Source organism: Taudactylus pleione, unplaced genomic scaffold (genome assembly GCF_031769625.1).
Source record: "Taudactylus pleione unplaced genomic scaffold, aTauple2 ptg000276l, whole genome shotgun sequence".
Lineage (NCBI taxonomy): Eukaryota > Metazoa > Chordata > Amphibia > Anura > Myobatrachidae > Taudactylus > Taudactylus pleione.
The window spans coordinates 1,705,195-1,732,982 of record NW_028284678.1 but is presented as its reverse complement, the minus strand read 5'-3'; the positions used below and the strand labels follow the sequence as shown (position 1 = coordinate 1,732,982).

The 27,788-nt window shown below is 42.1% G+C and overlaps 1 protein-coding gene across 1 annotated transcript in view; it reads left to right on the top strand.

Annotated features, from left to right (window-relative positions):
- Positions 1 to 27,788, top strand: part of TMPRSS15 (transmembrane serine protease 15) — a 441,506-nt gene that overhangs the window by 199,841 nt on the left and 213,877 nt on the right. Inside the window, exons 12-15 of the mRNA XM_088481702.1 lie at positions 8,923 to 9,072; positions 17,718 to 17,820; positions 18,561 to 18,711; positions 24,565 to 24,706. Of these exons, the coding sequence (XP_088337828.1) occupies positions 8,923 to 9,072; positions 17,718 to 17,820; positions 18,561 to 18,711; positions 24,565 to 24,706 (546 nt within the window). The remainder of the gene's footprint in view (positions 1 to 8,922; positions 9,073 to 17,717; positions 17,821 to 18,560; positions 18,712 to 24,564; positions 24,707 to 27,788) is intronic.

Below are 27,788 nucleotides of genomic sequence, written 5' to 3'. Positions count from 1 at the left end.
TGTGGAGGTGTAAATGATGTGGGACAGGTATGCAGGGGTGTAATGCTGTGGGACAGGTACGTGGAGCAGTGTAAATAATGTGGGACAGGTATGTGGGGTGTAATGATGTGGGACTGGTATGTGGAGGTGTAAATGATGTGGGGCAGATATGTGGAGGTGTAAATGATGTGGGACAGATATGTGAATGTGTAAATGATGTGGTATGTGGATGTGTAAATGATGTGGGACAGGTACGTGGAGGTGTAATGATGTGGGACAGGTATGTGGAGGTGTAAATGATGTGGGGAAGATATGTGGAGGTGTAAATGATGTGGGACAGGTATGTGGAGGTGTAAATGATGTGGGACAGGTATGTGGAGGTGTTAGTGCTGTTGGAAAGGTGTGTGGAGGTGTAAATGATGTGGGACAGGTATGTGGATGTGTAAATGATGTGGGACAGGTATGTGGAGATGTTAGTGCTGTTGGAAAGGTATGTGGAGGTGTAAATGATGTGGGACAGGTGTGTGGAGGTATAAATTATGTGGGACATGTATGTGGTAGTGTAAATGATGTGGGACAGGTATGTGGAGGTGTACATGATGTGGGATAGGTATGTAGAGGTGTAATTGATGTGGGACATGTATGTGGCAGTATAAATTATGTGGGACAGGTATGTGGAGGTGTTGTATTGAAGGGAGAGAATTTTTGAACTTGCAAATTAGAGGTGCAAATGTTTATTCAAACTTTTTATGAACTTGTATAAAACACAAAAAAATTACTATGAGATTCCTTGGAGTATGGGTACCCTGTGTCAGTGGTATCACTGGGGGGTGCAGAAGGGTGCTGTCATCGGACAGCGCTGTAGCTGTGATGCTTGATGCATGCATGCTTCTCTCGGATGCTGTGCAAGCCCCAAGCATGAAGAGGATGGGGCGTGACACACAGTCATGTCCCCAAAATGGCACAAATCAGAGGGTGTGACTTTGTGAGCACAATACCACTCCCCCTTTCACAAATGCATAGGGTCAATAAGTGATGCAACAGATGTCACCACCCTTTGTGAAACTTCTGCCCTGTACATGCAGCCTAAGGAGACATAAGGGTTAGATTACTCTATGGTGCTGGGAGGGTACAAACATATAACACAAAACACAGAACTGTAACTAGATATTCCCTTACTCACCAATCTAGGGAGATTACATATGCATTTATCTGGGAGGAGTCAAAAGGATGATTAATAAAGTAGAACTGGTAACGTCAGAATAAATAACAAGATGTTTATAACATTGGAATAACCCAGACAGGATTAACAATAAAAAAAAATATTTATTTATAAATGGCATTTTTATAATGCATTACTGTTCTGTTCTGGACAAACGTGTTAATATCATAAAAACAGTTTGCACTATAACAGACAGCTAAGTATAAAATTTATAAGAACTCATACAGCATCAATAAATAATATATAGGTATAAAATCATATAGACCAAAAAATAAACTAAATCATAAGAATAAAATAAAATATTTCTCACTGACAGGTAAAACTGGACACTTTTCATGGCTCCAGAGAAAGAACCAGATTTAGGAATTAACTGGAAAAATGAGACTAGTGTAAATGAGCACATAATTTGTTAAATGGAAAGTATTTTACAATAGGAAGGAAAAATCATACTATAGTGGGACCCCTAAAATAATATATACTGCAGTCTAGAGGATGTAAAGCAATACGTGTAGGTAAGAAAAATAGTAAGTATACGAATATAGAGAGAACTGGTAGAAAAAAATAGACTACAGTGAGGAACGATCACAGAATTTGTTGAATGGAAATTTTTAAAACAGAAAGAAAAAAACATAGACGCTTAGAATAATGCATCTCATAGGTTAGAAGATGTAAAGCAATTAGTGTAGCAAGTATACATGTAAAGTGTGCACATCAGAGATTAAAAGTAACACATTCATGTAAAACATTGACCAAAAGGAATACAAAATACAAGAAAACATCACTTGTGTGAACAACTTCATTATTTATCTTTTGGAAATGCCGTGTGGCCTTCAGTATGTGGGGAAAGCTTCAAGACCACTCAAAATCCACATATGTGAACACATATTTAATATCAATAAAAGTATGATGACACATAGTGCATCAAAGCACTTCTCCAGAAAGCACCAAAATAACCCTGCTGGACTGAGATTCATGGGCATAGAGAGAGTATGCAAAGACCCTAGGGGTGGCGATAGACAGATCAAATTGTCCAGAAGAGATTGGATTTTCCAATTAAAGACACCAAATGGCCTAAACCAGTGGTTTCCAAACTGTGAGCCGCGGCTCCCTGGGGTGCCGTGGTCCTGTCACCAGGGTGCCGCGCAGCCGGGGGCCTAAAGCAACAAACATGTTTTTACAGATTCACTCCAAATCGAATTGACCCGCTGCGTACACACAGTATGATGGCAATGATCAGATAATGATCGGACGATCATGTGTTGGAGTGTTCAACCAACACATGCAGTAACCCCTTAACGACTATAACGACGTTCGTGGGTCCCTATAGTAAGCAGGCTAACCTGGTCGATATCGACCAGGTCTGACTGCTTGTACAGACGATGGTAGTTTTTTCAATAACGACCATACAGGCCATGCATCAGATACATGGCCACACATCGACCATCGTGTGGTCGTTTGCAGAGGCCAGAAACTGTCAGATTTTATCGTTAAAATCTGACAGCTTAACATGTATACGCAGCATTAGTTATTATTGTTCTCATTGTATTCATTTGTATTAATCAGTGTAATCAAACACCCACCAAACAACTGGCAACATTTGATGAACTTTTGTAAGCAATCTACTGTATATTTTAAAACAAAGTAACAAAACATGAAATACTGTACATGTTATTATCGTACACATAGGGCCCAATTCTGAGTTGGCAGTAGAGTAAAAAAGAGCAAGTAAAGCGAAGTACACACTATAAGATTATCTGTCCAATCTGTCTGGTTGTAACGATCATCTGGTAATGTATGGTAATGACAATCGACCATTTGCTCCCAAACACTGGAAAATAGACAAATTGGTTAAAGTTTGAATACAATCAGGTACTGACAGGATATAAATAAAGAATTTTATGTACAATTACTTATGGGTTAAGTTAGTTTATACATTCTGCTTTAGCTAGTGCACCCCTCCCCCCTCCTCCCACTTTGCACTCAGAAGCTGCAGCCAACAGCTACACATGGAAGAAAATGCTGGCTGCTTCTCTGTCATGCCGGTGACAGCGCTCTATTTGGGAACATCAAAATACATTGGGCCTGATTCAAGGGTGCATGCTAACCCCATGTAATGCCAATATGCACGCAGCTGGCAGACATTGGAAATACTGCACATGCATCCGAGTAACACAGCACATGCATCATGATGGTTGCCACGTATACATGCAGAATGAATTTGGATGCAAGAGCTGTGGATTTCAATGGGTGTTCCTGAGCAGTAACAGGGGGTCGGCTATCCAGATACGGGTGTATTGTGGGTGTGTCACAGGCATCTAAAGACTCAGGGGTTTACTAAGCAGTGTTAGGAGACAGAGTGAAAAGTGATAAGGTACCAGCCAATCAGCTCCCAACTGTCATTTTTCAAACACAGCCTCTGAGATGGCAGTTAGGAGCTGATTGGCTGGCACCTTATCACTTTTCATTCTGTCTCCTAACACTGCTTAGTAAATAGACCCCTCAGTATTGTTGACACAGGACACCATGTTCAGACAGAGGAATTGCACCTACCATAGGGCTGGTACAAGCTTTGATGGTGCAACTGATTGTGCGTCTAAAGATGCACCAAGGCGTATTAGCTTTGCTATTGATGGGCCTCTCTGTACGAAGTGGCCCATCTTTTTGGTTAAGATCACGTGTCAATCTGCCTCTACACATTCTATTGTACCCCATAGAGGTGTGTGTCATCACTTTGTCATCTGGCCAAAGACTGGTCGAGTGTCTGAGGTGCTGTGCATTGGGTTGCCTTTAAGGGTTTTTGGCCCAGGTACATTGCGGGGCATGGGCAAATGTTGGTGGCATAGCCACACCCTTTTTCAAATATCATGCACATTGTTTAGATGCACTTCATAGATGGAGGCATGGGCACACTATCTTGGGGGCTTGGCTTGGGCTCTGTGGCTGTGCTGAGCCCCCAGACAGAGTCAGGCTCAGATATTTTGTACCCATCCCCCCTCTCTTGGTGATACAAATCTGGAGTTCTATAACAGGCACACAGAGTAGAAGACCATGCATTGTTAGGCTCTAATTTAAAGTTCCATCTAAAATCCTGGAGCCTTGATTAATCATTTCATTTATTTAACTTTTTTTCATATCACGCCCACATTTAAATGTATGTTTAATTGGATTGTGGGGTGTTGGCTGGCCATTATGGGATTGTTCCCCTCCCCCTGATCATCCCAGAGTATCTGTGATTGAGAAAAGGCTGGTCTATGTAAGCAGGGCCATAGAGAGCTGTGGGCTCTGGTACTTTCCAGAGGCGTGGCCACACCTCCTTACAAAAATTAGTATTTCCTGTGCTGCCAAGCCAGAGGAGACTACTGCTGCTTAGCAGAAGCAGCAGCCTCCCTGGTCCCATTGTAGCTCAGGACACAGGAGCGTGTGATGTGCTGGGAAGACACAGGCCGCTGTTGCTAACAAGTAATGGAGGGAGGGCATGTGGCAGACCCAGGCCTCTCCATCAAGCCCTGGCCAGGGAAATTAGTACCCTTATTCCCTTTCTCAGCGACCCTGTATGGAAGGCTGTAGATGACCTCCTTTGCATGTTCATAATTTCCATTCTGCTTGTTCGTTATGCACATGTGTTAGGGCAACATTTCAATTTAATCATGAAGAAAAGAAGATTTGAGAGATAAATTACCATCTATTCATAGTTTATAGATGAATAGTTCTGATCTCTATAATTATAATTGGGAATTCGATTTCATCTCACGCAAAATTGCTTTGAAAAGCCGGACATTTCATTAGCCTAATAAAACTAGTTTTCTTGGTATAAGATAACTTGGTGGACCTTGCAAAAAAAACTTTTCTTTATATGCCGAAAGTTCTCTAAATAAATATATCTCTATGTTCTTGTATTATGTGAGATAAATGTGCCAAAGAAGTCGACCACAAAGCCTTGTCTTGTTCAGGTTCTAAAAGGAGACGTCTTATCATAGAGAGATCGAAGATATACAGTATAATACAGTACATGCAGCAGATGGCTATCACAATGTCATGGATAATTATACTGTGTTCTGTGTAAGCTTCTTTTCAACAATAATACATAAATACATTTGGAAATATAAAACAGTTATAAATTGATGCTAAATTGTTTCTTTCCATAGGAAATCTGTGACATGATCGCAGTGTGAATAAACTTTAGTATATACAGGTTGAGTCTCCCATATCCCTGTGCTTGCGTGGGTTTCCTCCCACACTCCAAAAAATATACTGGTAGGTTAATTGGCTCCCAACACAAATTAACCCTAGTGTATATGTGTGTGATCATGTGATAGGGAATATAGATTGTAAGCTCCACTGGGGCAGGGACTGATGTGAATGGCCGTATATTCTCTGTAAAGCGCTGCGGAATATGTGTGCACTATATAATTAACTGGTAATAAATATCCAAATATTCCAAAATACGGAATATTTTTCTGCATGACTGAGAAAGTGAAACCTTTGCCTTCTGATGGTTCAATGTACACAAACTTTGTTTAAAGCACAAAATTATTAAAATACAGTATAAAATAACCTTCAGGCTGTATGTATAAGGTGTATATGAAACATAAATGAATTTCATGTATGTGCACAAACAATTTTTGATGCACAAAATTATTACAAATATTGTATAAAATGACCTGCAGGCTGTGTGTATAAGGTGTATATAGAACATAATTGCATTCTGTGTTTAGATTTGGGTCCCATTCCCAAGACATTTCATTATGGTATGCAAATATTCCAATATACAGAATTTTCCGATATCCAAAATACCCCTGGTCCCAAGCATTTTGGATATGGGAGACTCAACCTGTATTTTGAAATGTATTAACTGTGATTTGTTTTTATGTCATATGCAATTCATGCTTCGACTTTATAAACAGACTCCAAACAAAATCGGGAACACCGTTTCAAGATTTTGGAAATAACCCCTAATGATCTCAACAACAAAGTTAATTACTAATGTGAGCGCATGCAAATAATTTAAACTAAATGCTGCAACAAAGCATGTAGTTTGCTTGCAAAGAGCTGGGAAACATTGTGGTTAGTACATACTTGCCTGCTTTTAAAGTCTCCTCTCTAGGAGAAGTGACGCAGCTTACCACTTTAATGGGCGGGATCAAACTCTCATGTCATTAGGCCGTGTCGGGTCGGTAGGGAAAGGACGGAGCTAAATTTTATACTGCCCGGTAATAACTCCCAATCCTGCCCACTTCACTAGGACGTGGGCATGATGCAGGAGATCCGGCCACTCTTCTGGGGGTGCGGGGGGCTACCCATAAGATTGGGAGTCTCCCACACCTTCTGGAAGAGTAGGCAAAAATGGTTTAGTAGTATATTACTACTTTTAATATTGGATTTTTTATATTGCTATATTTTTCACTATAACTTTAACATCTATTTGTTTGTAAAGTTTTACACTAATAATAATGAATTCAGGAAACTAAACTAGAACATCATACCAAGTAAATGATCAGAATTATAAACAGTAAAATGATTAGACCTGTGCCCAGTAAATGACCAGAATATCAAACCTGCCAATTCATATACCTACTGTAGTATATTTTTGGGACATTGGGAGATAACAGTGGACACTTCAAGTTCAGTGATATCTTTGGTAACTCCTGAAAGGGGCACACAATGCAGTGTAAAGCACAAATGTTAACAAAAAGAATATGAACATTGAACATCAAAGCTAAAGCCAATGGGGACAGCAAATCCAAACTGACATAACAAATGTCAATTATTTAATCCATATTAGTCAGTTTAAAACCATATACACTGTTCTTGGTGACAGTTTGTTATTATTATTATTATTATTATTATTATTATTATTATCACTAGTAGTAGTATTAGTATTAGTATTATTACCAGAGGTATCAGAAGTAGAAAGCATAGTTCAAACAAAGGTTCTGATGCTGAGTTGTACATAAATCAAATGCATGTGCTCCCCCCTCACATTCATGACAAAATTTGAATATTAAATTGTAAAACCGTAAATAAGAGTGTGTGATTGGTGCTGCCCTCAATGGCACTAGGCTCAGGGGCAGCACCGTAGATGTGATAACTGAATTTGGCTTGCAAAGTGTTGGGAACAGCACCCAGCAACCTGTAGAAGAGCCTGTAGCATCCTTATGACACTCCGAGCACTCAAACATGCAGCTTGTAGAGCCACATGGAAAGCATACTCCTGAGCACTTCTATACCCGGCTGTCCCACCCTCTAGCTGTGACATCATGATGTCACATGTTTGATAGGCAGCCCAAATGCACAGTTAAATGCATATTCCGGTGTATGCTTGGTTTGATACTAGTCATCATCCTCAGTGAGCACTTGCATCACCCTATACTAGCTGAAAAAGATACGACTGGAAACAGTTATATTTTGGCTTACACAAGATAAGCTCCACAAAAACAAGTCTACATTCAGCTCAACATCAGGCCCAAAGTGTATAAACAATATAATTATAGAACACCTGAGAAATTAGCAGATGCCTAAAGTTATAGATCAGTTCCAATAAATATAAGAATTATTTAGGTTTTCATGTTGGCTTTGGACTAATGGTGAGTTGGTATCTGTGTGTTAGCAGACATTTTCCTCTAATAACAGTGCCTACCCCGAGGGAGCCAATGGGGGACTACAAGTGCATCTGAACTGGCATTAACCCATTATGGGCCTGATTGAGAGGTGGAAACAGTGTCAATGACGAACGCAGGCAGGCAATGTATTCAGTCTGTGCATGTGTCCCGATGGTTACTGCCAGTGGAGGCTCCACAGGTGGGGCTGCAGCACAGTCCAAAATTCAAATAGGGGAGCCACACCAACTGCCAGTAAGTCCCGACCGGTGAGGTTTGGCAACTTTTGAAAAGGCAGTTGGTGTGGCTCCCCTATTTGAATTTTGGACTGTGCTGCAGCCCCACCTGTGGAGCCTCCACTGGTTACCGCAGAAAGCCACAGAGCAATTTTGGATGCAGAGAGAGGTGGGCATTCCTGGGTGGTAACAGGGGGGGTGGCTAGCCAGATGCAATGTGTCGCAGGCGTGTTGCGGTCAGTGACTGTGGCTTTGCTGCATTTGCACTGTTATAAATGGCCATGCTCAGACAAGCATTCTGTGCCTCAATAGATCTGGTGCAGACTGCCCGTACACACATAACAGCAGCCGCGGGGAGGGGGCGGCCCCACCTCCAACCCGCCTCCCTGTCAGCGGGACCCACAGCTGCCGGATGGATGATGGCCGTCCAGTGTCTTTGAACGACCATCATCTAAAGATATATCTGCAGATCACTCAATCTGCAGATATATATTTCAGGTGTGTACTCACCATAAGATTGTTGAGCAGCATTTACCAAGTGTTTAATTGTTTAGCCACTATTAGGTAATGTGAGCCTGGTTTAGACTATTGAGAGACAGATTACTACTACTGAGGTGTTGTCAACATAGTTACTCAAAGTCCAATCAGATTCTAACTTTCATTTATCTACTGAATTTTATAAAATTATAACTATGCTCTGATCTGATTGGTTGCAATTTCCCCATTGGTCCTCTTTAGAAGTTTTTATAATTCTCCACCTACATGTGACTGTTTGCTATGTTATACAAATGCAATCCCTGTGAGTGCTGCCTGTTTTCCATTGAGATTTATATATATATCCTTGAAGAGAGAGTAATTTAGTAATTTTCCTGAATGTTTTTACCTCAAGATAAAGAGAAGATTGACTGTAACTTTGAAGATGGGTTTTGTTACTGGATTCAAGACATAAAGGATGATGCAGAATGGGAGAGAATTAATGGGCCACGTTTTCCACCGATGTCCGGACCGAATTTTGACCACACATTTGGCAACATATCTGGTAAATTTCGCTTTTTTAAACTCTATTTCTTAAAATGTGAATCTTCACTTACATCATAATGGAACATCATATCAACAAATCAGTCTAACAAGTAGTACAGCTATGCTTTTATACTTGGAGCATGAACGCCATAGACTATATACAGTATAGATAAATTATTTGAAAAAAATGCTAAACTGCCCAACCCTATCTGTCCCAGGTACACAGCATTTTTCTTGGGCAGTCTAAGCAATAGTAAAGTTATTCCTAATGAAAAAGGCAAGTTGTCAGGTAACCAGGATATCTGGAAAGGAAAGGGTTAATATTACGGTCAGAGAGTCGCTGGAGACACACAACCAATAGTATATCAGACAATACTCTAACTTTATTTGGCATGACAGGCATTTATATCATTTCTTTTTTGCAGGGGTGTCTTAACAGAGAAGGGGGCCCATGTGCAATCCCTGTGTGGGGCCCACTCCTCTCTCCGTGGAGGCCATTTTCTGGCATTCTGTGCATGCACAGTAAACTCTGGGCAGTAGAGTGTGCCCGGAGTCTCCTGCACATGCGTAGAACACCGGAAAAATGGCTGCTGTGGCCATTTTCCGGTGTTCTAAGCAATGCTGAGACCCACCGCGGGACCACGGACGGGTAAGTTTAAAATAATATGGGTGCAGGGTGTGCGTGCGGGGCCCCCCTGGCCCCCAGGGCCCATGTAACCCGCGCACACTGCACCCATGCACCCATTATAGATACGCCACTGCTTCTTTGGTTATCTTATCATTTCTGACAATGCGTAAGCATTACTGAACAATTTTATTAAAGTCATGTATACACTGCAAATTCTATTTGTATTAATGGCAGGGGGCAGCATAAATATATAAATAAGCAAATAACTACTGATTTCTGGATTTTTTTAATGAGCCTTTGTTCATTGTTCATGAGAAATGTGCAGACAGTGAATTTCCATTGCAACATTGCATATTTTTTCTCTGCCATTGCAAACAATAAGCACACAGAAATCATTGGAGAGATTATGTGAACTCCTGTACCTCCGTGTCAGCATAAACATTTTAACAAACCAACATTCAGAGTTTAACTCTATCACCAATGAAACCCGCAACACCTCCAAAGCATAAACAATTATCTTGTTACAAAGCTATGGTGAACAGTATTGGTCCATTGGTTTTTCAAGTGAAACTTCTACTCTTTCTGTTTTGAGTATTTGCAAGGAAGACCTGTAAACCCAATAAAAAGGAACGCAAATCATTTTCATGTTGGTGCTCTAAGGGGTCAATCCTATTAGGTGCGAATTGCGAGATGCGATGTGTGAGTTGCGATTTTCACTTGAAATTCGCAAAGCGAATTCATTTTGCAATCCAATTAGCAACTCGCACTGATCAGTCAGACTGAGCGCATGATTCAGAGCCGCTCGCAAAAAGCGTGCGCTCGCTCTGAATCAGGGCGTGTGCTTTTTTTTTGTTGCAGCCTCTTGGCCGCTCACATAGCTGTGGGTTGCCACCCACAGCTTATGCTAGCGGCCATGATGATGGTCGCGATGGTCAAGACCATTGCGACCATCGGGCTTGTGACGAGACCCTTGCACCTTCCGCCCCCAGCTTGCTGGCTGCCAGTGATGCCCCTTTTCTGGCTGCAAAATACAAAATACATCATAATTCTGAAAAAAAGGAATAACCCTGACTGTGGGTGACCCCATCGGGCCAGCAGCCTACCTGCTATGCCTCTCCCAGCAAGTGGCACCCCGAGGTATGGGGCATTCACCACTGCTGTTGAAGCATGGTAGTAAGTAAAGCCCATTGTTATTTTTAGAATGGATTTATGTTATCACTACTTTACACTATGCCATAATTGTATTTCAGTTTCGCTATTTAGAGGAACATACTTGTATAAAAACAACTACAAGTTATGTGTGTCCATTGCCTAGAACAACATATCCTGCAAAGAGATATAAGACGATCTTCTATACAAATTCTTATTACTAGTTGGGTAAAGGGCAGCCTAGTCGTAATTGGATCTTATATTGTCCATCTCTTATTTGTGGGATACAAAGAATAATAGAAACAAAGTTTATTATAAGTTGGTGTGAGCTTCAGTCTACATACAGTTTATTGAATGTGACTTCATTATACAACTTTAAAATGATGTTCCTGGATTATTCATTGGCCTGAACTCTTGGTGCAACACAGCCTGCAGCAATAGCAAAAAATCTGTTTGAAGAGTGAATAAGATGACAACAGGGTGCTGTGAATTGATGTTATATTCGCACAGAATAATACACACGATTTGATAGTGATCTACTACAAGTTCAAAAAAATTATATATTAAGAAATATTTATAGTCGGAATAGACACTTAAATAGACCCCAACTGAACATCCATATGCTTGTGAGATAGCTTATGTGCAGGGCATTCCTTGTTAAGAATGAAGTGCTGCATTCTGCGCAAGTGTGCTACATAGAATCAGTTTTATGTGTATATTGATTAAAGACCTAAACTAAATTTAAAGAAAAAAATTGGAATTGTTTAATTAAAATCAAACTGTATGGAAAAATCTCTATGTGACATGAGGGTGGAGGGGAGGATTTAAGTTGCAATAAAAGGAGAAGGTTTTCCTTTTAAACGTACAGAACATTCTACAGTAAACAGTAACCTGCCAAAGCCAGGTATTAAATATCCTGCCTGTTCTTTGTGCAGAGTTACTGTTCTACGCAGGGGCGTAACTAGGCCCAGGGGGTCCCATAGCAAATTTTTCACGGGCCCCACTAGGTTTCCACCCCCCATTCAGTCCGCAGACCTCCCCATCCTTCTCCATACTCCCCACTCACCCTCCCCTCTCCCCGACTTACCTCTGGTGGTTCTCCAGCAGTGTGCTGCGTATGACAGGCACACTGTCTCTCCCGGTTGGCTCCATCTCCCCTCACTGACTGATGCTGGGAGGAGACGGCAATGCCTCCTCCCAGTATCAGGCAAAGAGGAGAGTAGGAGGCAGAGCCGACTGGGATGGCAGATGTGCCTGCCTTGCACAGCACACTGCTGGAGGACGAAACCACTGCAGTGGCTGATCTGGTACCATTGGTGAAGGTGGAGGGCTGGACCAAGGCCGTAACTAGGGTAGTGCAGCCTGTGTCATGGCACAGGGTACCGCAGGGTAGGGGACGCTGTTTGGGCCTGTCAATTTTTTGTTTATCATCATTCTTCCTCTTATTTCATCCCCAGAATCTCCTGGCCTCCCCTATCTCTTCCATGGTCCTTCCCCATGAAACCATTCCTCTTTTTTGGGTGCGATATGTCCCTATTTGAAAAATGGGGGGGCGCCAATGCTCTTTCTGGCACAGGGCACCAAAAAGTCTAGTTACAGCTCTGGACTGGGCCCCATAGCAGCCGCACCCCCTGCAACTGCGTTAGTTACGCCAGTGGTTCCACGTTTACCCTTACATTCCTTATATTTGACCTTACTCCATGCAATGTCCCCTTCATACTATAATCCACGCTTGTGAAAGATATCTCTATGAATCACTTTTAAGACGTGTCCTCATACACCATTGCAGCAGTGACGCCAAACAGCCCTTCTCGGCACCGCCAGGTCTTTTTTGCTTGAGCGTCCATCTTAGTCACAATGTGATGTGACCAAACTGCTGAAGGTGACTGCACTGATCAGTTTGTTAAGCAACAAGTGTACATCTGTGTGCGAATGGGTCTGAATCGTTATATGAAGTGCTATGATGCAGCGGCTGCTGCTTTTTTTCACGCCAAGTTCCGTTGTGCTTCATCTTTGACTTTTTATACATTTAAAAATAATTCCTATGCGGTTAAAGTCACAGCCAAGCATCTCTGGTACAGAGTTACGGTGAGAATAAGATACAAGTTTAAAGAAAATGTCGCTACACTACATCTCTCAGCACAGCTCACTCGCGCCAGGCGTCATGCACAGAATGGCGTATTGTGTGAATGTGGAAATATCTGTATCTGAAGTACAGCATTCTTATCTACTCTCGTGAAGTGCCGGGAGGCTTCAGAATCCTGAATGAAGTGGGTGGTCCGGGTGGGCGACTAAGCACATCATTGTGGTCTGTCCCTTACTTCATAATGCCGGTAATCATGACACTGTGTGGTGGGGATGGGTCCCTGTCTATGTGATTGCACCATCTTCACCCCCCACGCCACCCATTTTGCCCCCACAGAGGCGCCCTGGCTGTTATTAAGTTGGAAAGTATGTAGTATAGGAAGGCTCAGACCTAGGACAGCATGATATGGGGCAGCAAAGGACATTGAGAGACCATTTTTATGTGCTTCAGATAAGGTCCTGGGTGTTCTGTCTTTGTTCTTAAATGTATATAAATGTGCGGATAGTTCTGCACAGTGAATATAAATTTCTTAACACATTTCCATTTCCAATGCGACCTTACATTTTGCTTGCTTGGCTACATTAAAGTGAAAGGGGAGTTATAAGAGTTTATTTGCTAACAAATAGGAGAAGTGGAATATGGCCACAGCAACCAATCAGAAATCATCTCTATCAGATCTAGCTGTTTTAAAAAAATATAAATAAAATACAATAGTAGATAACTTGGCGCTGCCAATATGCAAAAAAAAAAAACCTACAGGACAAAAGGTTAAAGGGAAGATGTATCAAGCCTGGGAAAGATATACAGCGAAGAAGTTGCCCAAAGCAACCAATCGGCTTCTAACTGTCATTTCAAAAACTATGATAGATAAATGAAAGTTAGCTGTAAATCTACTAAGAATCGAGTTTGGTCGAGTTTTTTTTTTTGCTTCACCAAAACTTGGGTGGGTTTTCCCTTTTACTACTAGCAGATTTACTAAGAAGTGAGTTTAGCTGAAAGTGAGTTTTCCGATGGTGAAGTAGAATGAGTTTTTTCCCCAAAATTGCGAGTTTAGATGAGAGTTTAGATGAGATTACTTACCCGAGATTGCAGTGTTTTCTCTCTGCAAAACTCACCCGAGCAAGCAGCCTGCACATATCAGTGAAATATGTGTAAGCTGCTTGTGTGTCGAGACTAGAGATGAGCGGTTCGGATTCTGTGGAATCCGAACCGCTCAAAACATAGGGGATCTGAGTCCACCTGAACCCTGTTCGGGTGTTCCTCCACCTGACTTGGATCCCCATTCGGGCCAAACTGCGGCCTCCTGATATCGGATCCTTGCGAGAGAATCCGACGTCAGGGCTCCTCTAGTGTAGTCAGAACGCTGTGATAGCGGTCTGCCCTACACAGACACAAACACACAGCTGCCAGCGGCAGCTGTGTGTTTGTAATAACAGCCAATGAGAGTCAGGCAGACTCTCATTGGCTGCTGCACGGAGGGAGCCGGTTGGAGCTCACTCATGAGCTCCGTCTTCCGGCTCCCTCCGCTCGTAATACAGCAGAACAGAGTGGACGGCAGCAGGAGCGGGGATTCAGGTAAGGTTTTGTTTTCTTTTTTTTATGTGTGTGTTTGTAAGGGGGCGCAACTGGGGGCATGCTAATGGGGGCACTGCTACTGGGGGGCATACTACTACTGGGGGCCTGCTAATGGGGACACTACTACTGGGGACCTGCTAATGGAAGCACTACTACTGGGGGGCATACTACTGGGGGGCATGCTAATGGGGGCACTACTACTGGGGGCACTGCAACTGGGTGGCATACTACTACTGGGGGCATGCTAGTGGGGGTACTACTACTGGGGGCCTGCTACTGGGGGTATATTACTACTGGGGGCATGCTAATGGGGGCACCACTACTGGGGGGCATACTACTGGGGGGCATACTACTGGGGGCATGCTAATGGGGGCACTGCTACTGGGGGGCATACTACTACTGGGGGCATGCTAATGGGGGTACTACTACTGGGGGCCTGCTATGGGGGGCATACTACTGGGGGCATGCTAATGGGGGCACTGCTACTGGGGGGCATACTACTACTGGGGGCATACTACTGGGGGCCTGCTAATGGGGACACTACTACTGGGGGCCTGCTAATGGGGGCACTACTACTGGGGGCACTGCTACTGGGGGCACACTACTGGGGCCATGCTAATGGGGGCACTAATACTGGGGGCCTGCTAACGGGGGCACTGCTACTGGGGGCATACTACTACTGGGGGCACTGCATAGGTGGCCCTACTACTAAGGGGACTGCATAGGGGGCACCACTACTTTGGGCATTGTGTAAGGGACACCACTGCTGGGGGCATTGTATAAGTGGCATTGCTACTGTGGGCTTTGTGTATAAGGGTCACTACTGTAGGCATGGTGTAAAAGGGTCACTACTGTGGGCATTGTGTAAAAGGGTCACTACTGTGGGCATTGTGTAAAAGGGGCACTACTGTGTGTCATATCATAAATAAGAGACACTACTTTATGGTGTAATGTGTAAAAGGGGCACTACTGTGTGTCATATCATAAATAAGAGACACTACTTTATGGTGCAATGTGAATCAGGGGCACTATGTGCGGTGTAATGTGAATAAGATTGTGCACTGTGACTCCTAGGGCCGTAGCCCACTATGTAAACAAGTACTATGACTCTGATGGCCGTACCCCACTGGGTGGGTGCACTACTTTTCATTTCTGCCACTGCTGTGTGGCAATGTTTCATAGATGTGCTTTAAATTGTGTTGTCTGTGTCGTTGTGCCGCTGCTTTGTCACTTGGTAACTAGTCAGCTCACTGCAACCTTTGGCCAATAATGGTGAAAACTATCATTTAAACTGTGAGGTGGTCTAAATTGACTGTAAATGACAGGAAATTAAGGTTATTGAGGTTAATAATACTCTAGGAAGAAAAAAAAGCCCAATTTATGTGATTTTAGCTTTTTTTGTAAATTTTTGTAAAAAAATCCAAATCCAAAACCGGTCACCGCAGTTTGGCAAATCCAAATCCAAAGCCGGACGACAAGTTAGAACCAAATCAAAATCCAGCAAAAATGGTCCGGCGCACATCCCTAGTTAATAATATAAAAAAAAATTACATAGGTTCACCCCCCTAAAACTTAACCAGCCCCGGATTTGCGAGCCTGTCCTGGTACCTAAAATTATGGGGAACAAAACGAGTAGGGCTCCACTGTAAATTAGGTAACAGCACCAGGCTGCAGGGCCAGCCCTGGTTTTAATTATAGGGGGGAAAAATTGCGTAGGGGTACCCTATAATTAAAAACCGCACTGGACCCTTTCTAGCGAGGGGCTGATGCCACAACCAGGGGAGCCCTTCCACTGGGTCCCCCAGCCGTAGCATCAGTCCTGACCGCTAGTCAGCCCAGGCCAGGGATCACTGGGGATTTGGGGACCCCCCCAATAAAGGGGTCCCCCTCTCAAGGGCACCCCTGGCCTACGCTGATAGCCCGGGGCTATCCTCACCACCCCTGGGGGTGGGTGGTGGGTTTATAGTGTATGTGGTGTATAAAAATTAGAATTAACAACATTGTCTTTACAGAAGAACTACAGGTCCCAGCAAGCCTCCCCAGAATGCTGGTACTTGGAGAACCACAAGTACCAGCATGTTGGGCATTAAGGGCCACTGGTACGTGTAGTTCACCTGTAAAGAAATGTGTAAAAAAACACGACACACACACCATTAAAATAAAATTTTATTACATACATACATACTCACATATACTCACCTGCTGCCAGATGTTCACGTCCCCTTCTCAACGTAAAGTTTCCTATAGAAAAAAACCTGAAAAAAAGATTAAATTCTCACCTTTTGTTCCACGATGTTATCCGCAGAAATCCAATAAGGGCCACGGACACACTGTAACAACACGCTTAAGCATGTTTTACAGTATACGAATGACATCTCATGAGAATGAGTTGTCATCAGTACCGGTCCAAGAGCCAATCAGCGGCGGCTTAAAATTAGCAGCTGCTCATTGGCTGGGACCCACATGGACTTCAAAGGAGGAGCCGCTCATTGGCTAAGAAGCTGATTGGTTGTTTTGGGCAACTTTTCCTCTTTATTGCTCTCCAAGGTTTGATACAACTCTGCAGATCTCTTATATACTGTAGATTGTACTCACCAGACATGTATGAGCTAAATGTCTTATGCAAAATACACGGTAGATGTTGCTTCCATTGCAATATCCAATAGTGGTTGTCCCAAGAGCTTTTCTTATTTTCTTTCTTTTTACATACAGTACGTGCAGTTTTTCCTTTTCTTTTTTTCTTTAAATCCCAGTGTATGTACCTGAAATACCAGTAGAAAGACAAAAAGCTCTGTTCTTGTGAACTATATTTTTATTATAAAGAATAGATAAAGCATTAAAATTTGCACTCACATTTATATATTGTATGGGGTAATCAGCCTCTAAAACATACACAATGATTTCATATGTAAAGTAAATACCCATGCGAGAAGTAAGGATAACATGAGCGTGTACAGTATATGCAATGTTATGGGAGCATGAGCAAGCCACTGGCTCAAAGTTGCTCCTGCAAGCTGTTTGTCAGTCCTGATGGGGATTTGCTTCACTCACAAACAGCGGATCAACGCATTTCAATCTTCCAAGGGACCTCCCTCATGTGTGCAGAATATTCTAAACTTTATTTATAATAGTACACATTTTTCTAATGTTTCTGGTTTTTTTTACAAAATACATTTCAATAGCTAAGCATATTTTCTGTATAATTAAGCTATTTTTAAAATTTTAGGCTTTTATATATCAACCCCAATGGGACCTGGAATTGGTCAAAGAGTTCGACTTTTAAGTCTTCCACTGACGGGTGCATTAGAACCAATGTGTCTTAGTTTCTGGTGAGTAGAAAAGTCACATGTAATAAATGCATGTATATAACAGTACAAAAAAACACAAAAAAACAATAAAAGTTATGTATACAAAATACTTGATAATTAATAAACAATATGTTACAGGTTAACCAGTTTTCTCAAGCATAATGAATAACATTTTGTATGAAATTATAGTATAATGAATTTAAAAAGACATACATGTTGATCTGTCACTGGCTTTTCAGTCACTTGATTGGGGTAGGGTGGGTATTGTATGTCCCAGGGGCCGGGCGCATAGGGTATGTTCCTGGGGCCGGGGAGGTTCCAGAGGCAGGAGCTGTAAAGTGGGTTATGGATTTGGTCCGGAGGCTGAGGGGGGGTTAGGGTTGGTACTACATGTCCACCACTGGAGGCTGTGCCTGGAGCACGTCGCAGATTACAACGTTTGGTTTGCGGTCCACAGTGGAACATAACTATTGATTAATGTTCAGTAGTTCAACTCAAATCCTGGAAGCGAAGCAGCTGGCCAGGCAGACTTATGAATCGGCCTGGTAGGCAGTGTGAGCTGACCCAGCAGGTAGTGTTAGCTGGCTCGAGAGAGGGGAGCATTGGACCGGCCCAGGAGACATGAGCATGGGACCAGCCCAGCAAGAACTTTCCTACTTTCCTGGAGGCCCAATCTGCCCCTGTCACAATCTTCTGCCAGATCTTTTAGATATACATGTATACTCAAGTATTCTACATTTTAAATTGTATTTCAATCCTAGGTATCACATGTACGGTGTCAATGTTTACCGTTTAAGCATCATCCTTATTTTTGCAAATGATACCGAGCAAATTATTTTCTCTAAAGAAGGAAATTATGGTCCAAACTGGAATCCTGGACAGGTTACTCTAAATGATACCTCAGGAATTGTGGTCAGTAAATGTTTTATTTTCATCTGGATTTATATTATAACTGTTGACTTTATTTATGCATACTTGCCTACTCTCAAGGCAAGTAGGTTAGTCTGAATGTCGTTAATTATGACTTTATGTGAATTTTCAGTTACTAGTTAGATTCTGTGCTTGATTCTAAGTAGGGAACAATGGAAAAATGGAAGCTAACTTAGTATCTGGAGCAAACCATATTGCAATGCAAGGGTGCAAATACATTTACATTTTACAGTATTATTTTTGCATGCACGGTAAATACTGGCTGCTTTTACGTGTAGCCCACAAATACAGGGCAGCTTTATTTTTACACTGCAATTTCGATTTCAGTTTGGACATGTCCCTCCCACATCTAAATCTCTCTGCATAGTTTCCATCTGCCCCCCTGCAGCGCAGCATGGTTTTGCCAAGGTGCAAAGTCATTTTCAATGTTATTTTGCTTTGCTCCCTACTCAGAATTAGACCTGCTATCTTTAGCAGTGTAAGAATATGGGTATCCATCCAGCTTTAGCTTTTCCAAAAAAGGATATATTTCATTTCAATTCATTGTTTATTAAGTATATCAAATTGCATTACTGTAAGAACTTATGCAGTGTGTATTAAAAGTATACAGTAACTGATCTGTGTATACATTTTGAGTTACAAAGCACACAACGTGTGACTGGAGTTCCTACAGTGGCTTTTAACCTGAGTTTACTTTCTAGAAAAAAAAAATTGACTTGCTTTTCTAAAAAGAACATTTGTATCCCTAAATATTGTATTTCTAGGCGCAGCTATGTAAACAAATGTGTGTAAAAAAATTTCCTTCTTAATCAAGTCTAGCTTATACCCGTGCCAGTCACTTGCAAGTTTTTTGAGTTGTTGATGATGATAGCCCCATTTTCTCTATACACCACATTTAAAATAAACATAGTGCAGGTAAGTATACTAACCCTAACCCTCCCTTATGGGTGCCTAACCATAACCTCCCCCCCTAGTGCCTAACCCTGACCTACCCCCGTTAGTGCCTAAACCAAACCCCCCGGGGTTCCCTAAATGTCTATGTTAAATCCCTTGCCAGAATCCCTGTGTTGGGATTGAGACCAGTGGCCATGTGGCCGCTGCTCTCATAACTACATCCCCTTAATATAAAGCACCAGCAATGTCCACTAATGTACTGAGATACATTTTTTATGTAAGTACAAAAATTTAATTTTCTCTAGCATCCAAATATGATATAATGTGGATGTCCCAAAGCTGTCCCCAAATCAGTACACTGCAAAATTATGGTATACATGGCACCTTACATGCAACCCTGGCTTCTTTGGAGGCAAACATATTACATCTTTTCAATCACACATGTCACCCAGGAGACTCCAGCCAATGTGATAGAATGCTCCAGCAATGCAACCTTAATAATTTAACAAAGTAGACCACCAGGAAATGGTTTGTTTAGAAGCTGTCCAGCCTCTCTTGTGCACATTGTAAAGAAACAGCAGGCCATCTATCCTACACAATTCCTTGGTCCTATAGAGGTTTAATGATCCTACAACATCCAGGGAATGAAGACTGTCCTCTTCTTCTGTATGCCCAGATGGAATTTTGAGATCATATTTGGCTGAAAGAAAAGGACAACTGCATCTTTGTGTAGATGAGAAAGATGTAATAGCTGTGGAGATTGCCAACAGGAAGTTTGTCTTACAGGTAAAGAGTGTGCTACAAGGCTATTTTGAGAGCCCAAGGAGGGATGTAAGGAGGCTGCCCTTGTATCATCTTCTTCAAGAAGGTATACACTACAGCTAATAGAGACAATTTTCATTGAAGGAAACCCAAGTGGACTGAGAACTTAATCTTCATACCACTGAGTTTTTACGTTTTTAAGACCCTTTCTAATAGAGAATAGATCTTGGAGACAGGTACCAAGCTGGATTCTCTTCCATATTTAGAATGTTTGTGTACCAAAACCTTTTGGGCCAGTCTGGTGTTGCCAGTATCACCAAAATGCCCCCTCTCTTTTCACTTTATTTTTAGATTCTATAGAAGCATCACTTCAGAAGGAAACAGATAGAGGCTGCCTGTTAAATAATTCTGCTTCCCAGTGTTCTGACTTGGGAATGAAAACTATTGTGGTGGCTGAAACATTTTACTCTGCTAAATGTATGATACTGCTGCTCTCTTTTATGGTTAGGACACTCTTGTTGCCCCGTTGATTATTTATGTAAGCCTTAGTTTTGCAATTGTCAGACTGGATGGATTTTTCTCCTAAGAACAGGTATCCACTGAACAGATCATTCAAAACTACTCTAAGCTGCAATATGTTTATTGAGAGCTTTGACCCTCTGGAATTATGATCCCCATCCTCATATACTAGTATTCATCATCACTATTGTCCAGTTTCCAGCGGAACATTATATACACTCTTGGGGAAAGTCTGAAATGCTGGGTGATGAAATGCTGATGACACTTGTTGCATTTCAAAACTACCCCTTAAATGGTGGATAACATCTTTTCCCGGACCTTCATGTGAAGGTGAACTGACAACTGCATGCATGCTAACAGTACTTGCAGTACTTGCAATACTTATCTGGTTCACTGGTAAATACACCTGCTGACACTTGCTTAACAGTAGTTAATCCAGGCATCTGGTTGAACTGAGTTATAGGTCTTGTAAAAAAGCAGACAGCCCCCACCACAAGTTATCTTAGCCTGCAAATCATGCTAACTGTTTGGGAGCTGGATGCCTCATTGGCCAAGCATTTACCTTCTATAGTCCTCAATAAGCAGTGGATAAGTGACCCATGGTGGTCTAACTTTTCAATTTCTTAGGGACAAAAGGAGCAAAACCTAGGATCCAAATGGACATTAACAAGAACAAAAGAAAAATTTGAAGAAGATACCTAAAGCAAACTGTGAACCATGCCATACACGGTTATCAAGCTTTTTCTCAGTTGCAACCAAGGTTGAGGCTGAAGGGCACTGATCAGGTATCTCAGGAGAAACAATCTTTCTTTCCATGGTTACTGTGACATGGAAATGATAGAGGGTGAATCCCTGGTCAGCTGCCAATGACATATAGCGAACTACGTGAGCTATGCCATATCCCAGTAGTTCCCAAACCAGGTGCTGTGGCACCCTAGGGTGCCGCAGGGCACATGTAGGGGTGCCATGGGTTGGTAGTCCAGGACCAAACCAAATTATCTTTGGTCAATGTGATAGGCAAAACCAATGCTTGTGACTATCAATTATAAAATATGTGAATAATTAGAAGTGCAACTCTGTCATTCACCACATAACTGAACCAAAGGAAGACAGAAAGCACAAATTTCTTAATTTAATATTCTTGTTTCTAATAAGCAACTTTTGGCCTAGGGGTGTTTTGGGAAACCACTTCCATAGCCTGCCTCAGAGACTTGGCCCAAGTTGGCTCACATCTCACCAGGTGCACTTCTAAACAAGCTCAGCCACTAGTCCTTCACCCTAGACTGGGCACAAGGCAATTTGAAGGCACATCTGGAACTGACAAAAATGTTGCCACTATGCTTAAATCAGGCTTAACTGTAGACTTACATATACGCAACCACAGAGGATGTGGAGCTACAATCAAAAGAGTCCAGATATGCGAACCATAAGAAACCCAGCACCCCAATACACCACTACTTTCGATGCAGATGAGAAGGCAGATAGGGAATATAAGAAGCCATTGCAGCTGACTGCTCTGTGTGAAGGCTATTGTGTGGGAACCACACATAGAAGAATGTGACTAGTGTCTAGCACTGGGAGATAGCATCCCCACTATCCATACTGACCTTAATCTTACACTGCCATGACAATTACCCTGCACATGACCACCCCATGGCATGGGTCACACAGGACCTACTTCTCTTTTTCAGGATACAGTTAATGTGACTGAACTACAATTTTAAGGCCACTCCTGGTAATAGGTAGTAATTTACCTGACTGCTTTAAACTTAATTAAAATTACCATTTGTATCTAAGGAAAAAGGTAACCAGCTATGGTAAGCACTCAGAACAACTGAAGTTCCCAAGCAGACTATGGATGTAATGAGGAGGAACTTGATCTTTCACCAGTAGATTTAAACTGCCCAAACTCCTGTCACCACACTCAGTACCTCACTGTATCTAGTATCTCCCAATTAGATGCTAGCAAAAGTAGCATAATGATCAACAATGGCGGTGGTTGAGAACAGTCGTGGAATTACTACCTCTACAGGGGGTGCAAACATTAAGAGGTCATGAGGTGTAGTGGTCCCTCAATGCTAGTACACTCTCCTAAAGCTCCTTCTCTGCTTTTGAAAACATGCTTTCAATCTAGAGCATACATAATGAAGCACCATAAAAACAAAGTTGTGGTCTTGGGAAGGTGGGCTAACATTGGTGGACTTTCCACCAATTTTGCTAAGGGGTGTTGTGTTCTGTTCCAGGTTGAGGACACTTGTGCTGAGCCTAATGTGTATCTCATGACAGTTTGTTTGAATGACAAATATTGTGATTGAGGCATCCTAGTGTCTTGGTGTTAAGAGCATAATACTTATTTCATAGCACTACAAAGCTTTAACTGATACTTAATTTTCTTTATACTGTAATTGTGACTTCTGATGTCTAAAATTATGATATAAGTGTGAATAATTAAAATTTTTAATGCATAAAACTTCCAAAGTAAAGCAAAGGTTGGTAAATAAAACTAAATATTTATGTCACAAAAATATTGTCAAAATGAGAGGTGCACTAAGCATAATGTTCAAGTTGGTGTTATCTAATGGGAGTATCTATAATGGGTACAGGGTGTGCAATGCACATGAACCAACAGCTCACACCCTGCACTCATACATTATACTTACCTCTTCGGCATCCGATGATGTTAAAAATCACCGTGAACTTGACGCTGCTGACATTGTCCACAAAATTTGCACATGCGCAGTAGAATCTACCACAGTGCATGTCAGAATCTACTCTGCAACCGTGCTGGCAAGAGGGGCCACGGTCGGAGACTGAACATGGGCACCCTCCTCTCTTAAACTTCTTATGGCCCAAAGCAACATAAAGGATAGCAGTGTTCATTTAGAACCCATGTGTCAATTGAGGCATGTACTGTAAGTGCAGGAAATTACAGTTAGGTCACAAAAACTGTATCCTAGGCTGATCTTAGGTGCAAATTGTGAACTGAGGATGGTGATGAGTGGTAGCATCTGATTGCCTGATGCATCTGAATACCTCCCACTTTTGCTAATACTATGCCCATTGTAGCTTCTGCAATCTATTTGCATTAATAGATTGATATGTGCAAATGGTCCATTGCAATAAAGCATGTCCATTTTTTTTTTCAATGATGTGTGTAATGATTTTAACTTAATATACACTTAATCTTTTAAGTGTCTTGTTCTAATTCCTTTTTACATGGCAAAAGCAACTTTATTAGTTATTAGTAAGAATGTCTGAACATGATCTATATTGTCTATAACTTGTGTAGTTAATATTTGCTATACTATTAACACTGTGAAACCAAATCTCCTGGTGTAAGCCAAGTGCAGAGTGTATATAATAATAAATAAATAAATAAATAAATAAATATATATATACCACTGTTCTCTCTTGAAGCAAACCAGGTCCATATGCCACCCTTGACAAGCTGGTCATTTGGCAAGAGGTCCCCCTCTGAAGACTAAGCAAAATGCATCTGTTTGCAGGAGATATTGTACAATTGCAAATTAGACACAAATAGCGTGCAATTTTAAATGAGCCCCATTGTGTTCAATATCTTCCTCTCTATTTAAACTATGTTTGTAAATGTGATAAATAGTGTTACCATTAGCAGTAAATAATTTCATTTCATATCACCAGGTGGCATTTGAGGCCATAAAAAAACAAGGGTTTAGCGACATAGCATTAGATGATATCGACCTATCTCTTGGGAAGTGCAACGAAAGTGGTTTTCCTGAGCCAACGCTGGTTCCTACTCCTCCCACTACCATCAGTCCCCCATGTAAGTGCGATACATTTTGAATTACATTATTTCTGATTACTTTGTAGCCATTGAGTGTTTTGTAGTAATTATCACTTGTTTGTGAATCATGCCAATTCCTAGGCTCTGCTACACCATTGAATCATGTTTTAGAAACAATGACTTTGACAGATGGCAATTCTGAGTGGTATGAGAGGGCGAATGGAATAATTGGCTGTGTTGACTTCCAAACTCATAAAACAAATCTGTTATCTTGTGTGACTAACAATATTGAAAGCAGGAGTGCATTTTGCTGTTAGAGGGGAACTGCCATCAATTGCTCCAGTAGCGACGTTAATTTCTTCTTTCCTCAAGCCTGGCGTCTGCTGTCATAAATTTGTCATATCGCAAACAAATGTATTTAATCACTGTAATGTTAATGTGCTGTTACAGAACTAGAAAATGTAACAAATGTGCATGCATGTAAGCAATTTAAAGGCAAGGTGCTACGTATACAGGTAGCTTTTAAGTGGAAATGAACCTATACTGGCTTTTAGCTGTCTGCTTGCATGGAAGTTTTGCATGAAATAAGTACACATATCACCTACTGTATATCCACTGCCTGGGATGTAGTCCAAAGGTCGACAATGACAATGTAAAAAAACTCATAATGTTGACACCACAATTTCGATAGCTATGATGTCGACATTGTCAAAATGGCGACAAACGTGATGACATGCTCACTCATGGAATCGGTAAGTAATGCCGTCGGATCAAACACCGAAAGTGGCAGCCCGGTGGAATGAAATCCCGACTGCAGCAGAAGTACCCTAACTCTCTCCTCTCCCTACCCTAACCCTCCCTTAGTGGTACCTAACCCTAACCTCCCCCCGTTAGTGCCTAAACCTGACTACCCCTCCCCGCACCCTAAACCTAACCCTCCCGGGGGGGGTTGTGCATAACCCTAAGTCCCCCCGGGGTCCCTAAACCAAACCCTCCCCCCCTGCAGCTAAATGCTAAAACACCTGGCTTACCTTCATTCGGTATGCTGGGTATTGGGATTTGGTAGTGGGGCTAATGATAGGCGTCGGGATTTCGACGCCTATTTTTAGTCCCGTGTTGGGATGTCAGTGTTGGGATATCGTCGGGTGGGACAGTGCCCACCGGTATCCTGACTACATCCCTCACTCATATAATATATATATTTTAAGGGCACAGTCGTTTGGCATGAACGGATAGATCTGTTGCTCGGTGCTGCTTGCCATAATTTCAGGGCAAAAAAATTCAAAATGAGGATTTGGGAACGATTTAAAGTTCCAACTTTCAGTTTTTTCTGACACTTTCGGTTAGGAACACTTTTGTGCTGTTCTCTATCAGGATTTTTGGGAAGGCACACTATATCTCAGGGTAGGGGGCAAATTTAGACTTGGGGTTTGTTTTATTAGGTAGCTCTTGTTCCAGGGTAGGTGCTTTTGGGGTTCAGGTAATTGATATGGTTACAGTTACAGCCCACAAATGCCCCATTATAGAAACAGGGAGCTTCAACTTGCTGAGCAATGTCAGTTGGTGGCCTCCTACAAGGGTTGCGCACTTGGGTGCGCAAACATAGCTGTCTTTTAGCCCACATCCCATGTTTGTTAGGTGAACCGGAGTGGTATTACATACATTTTTGTGATACAGTGGGGCAAGGGGGTGTTTTGCGGTTGGTGTGGGGCACATTATCACAGTAATAATCCCTGGTATTGCTCACATTAATGAGTTTAATCCTTTGGTTCGAGCGGTGCCAGAGGAGTCTGATACAGCAGTGATCATGACATCACTAATTTATTCAGAGGAGGAAAGTCAGCAGAAAATTCAAAAGTGCTTTATTATAAGAGCTCGGTCATGCCCTTATATTAAGGCTGAATCAAATAAATGGAATTCTCCCATAGGGAATTCCTGAGATGGGGCATGATGTTTGAGGGGCTATATTTCAAAAGCTATTGGACGTACTGACCTGAAATTTGTCATGTACGGGTAGAACTGAGGTTTGTTTTGTTAGGTAGCTCTTGTTCCAGTGTAAGGCCTTTTGTGGCTCAGGTAATTGAGAAAGTTACAGTTTTTTAACAATTGGCCACTTTTTAAAGATAGGGAAGTTCAACTTGCACATGCTCAGTATGTGGCCTCCTGCAGGGGTTTACTGTGGCTTCGCCTGGGTGAACAAACATGGCTGCCTTTTAGTCCGCATCCCATTTTTATTAGGTTTACAGTGTACTGTATATATTTGATGTATATGGAGTATATAAGTATACAGTGTATGTATTGGTGAAGGCTACAAGATAGATATAAATATATATATATATATATATATATATATACATAAAACAGTACAAGGCCCACAAGCAGCAGAGTGGCTGCACCCCCAACCCCAACCCCCCCGGTGCTGTCACACTGAATTAGCCTTTCACAGGAGGACACAGCGGGTCAGTAAGAGGAGACCGGTCCGGATCATGTCTCCGGGCGGAGGGCAAGGGGGAAATGACCGAAACTAAACCTCCAGGGCTTCGGGAGCAGTGGGCTGCACCGATGAGACAAAGCAGCAGTGGATAGTAGAAAGTGGGCAATAAGGCACCAACAACATCCTTCTCACCAAAACTCCTGCTGCCTCTGTGTGTGATGCCGATCTCCTGGAGTGATGCCACTGTGCTGAACCGCCTGTGTCTGCCCACGGGGAGCATGTTCCCGTCTGACTGTGAGTGGCAGTGAGCGCTCCCTCCCTGGTGCACATTTCTGTTGCCATCTACCAGATATTTCACACAGCTGGACCCCCATGTGTACAATACAGTACATCAGCCAGGGGACCCTCCACTCTTGTGAAAATTCAGATCATGTCTAAGAAGCCTTAATGAGACATGTGAAACCGTAAGGTTTTTTGTCTATGGTATATATATATATATACATATATATATATATATATATTCACACAAACACACAATATATACTGTGTTGCATGCAGTAACTAAAGTATTATATGATTGCCACTAATGAATACATGATAATATTATGTAGCAAAGTCCAGACACCAGTGTCAAGAGCGGGTGAGTTGGTGGTTCACTGAGAGCATACCCCTCTATTTGCAACATGC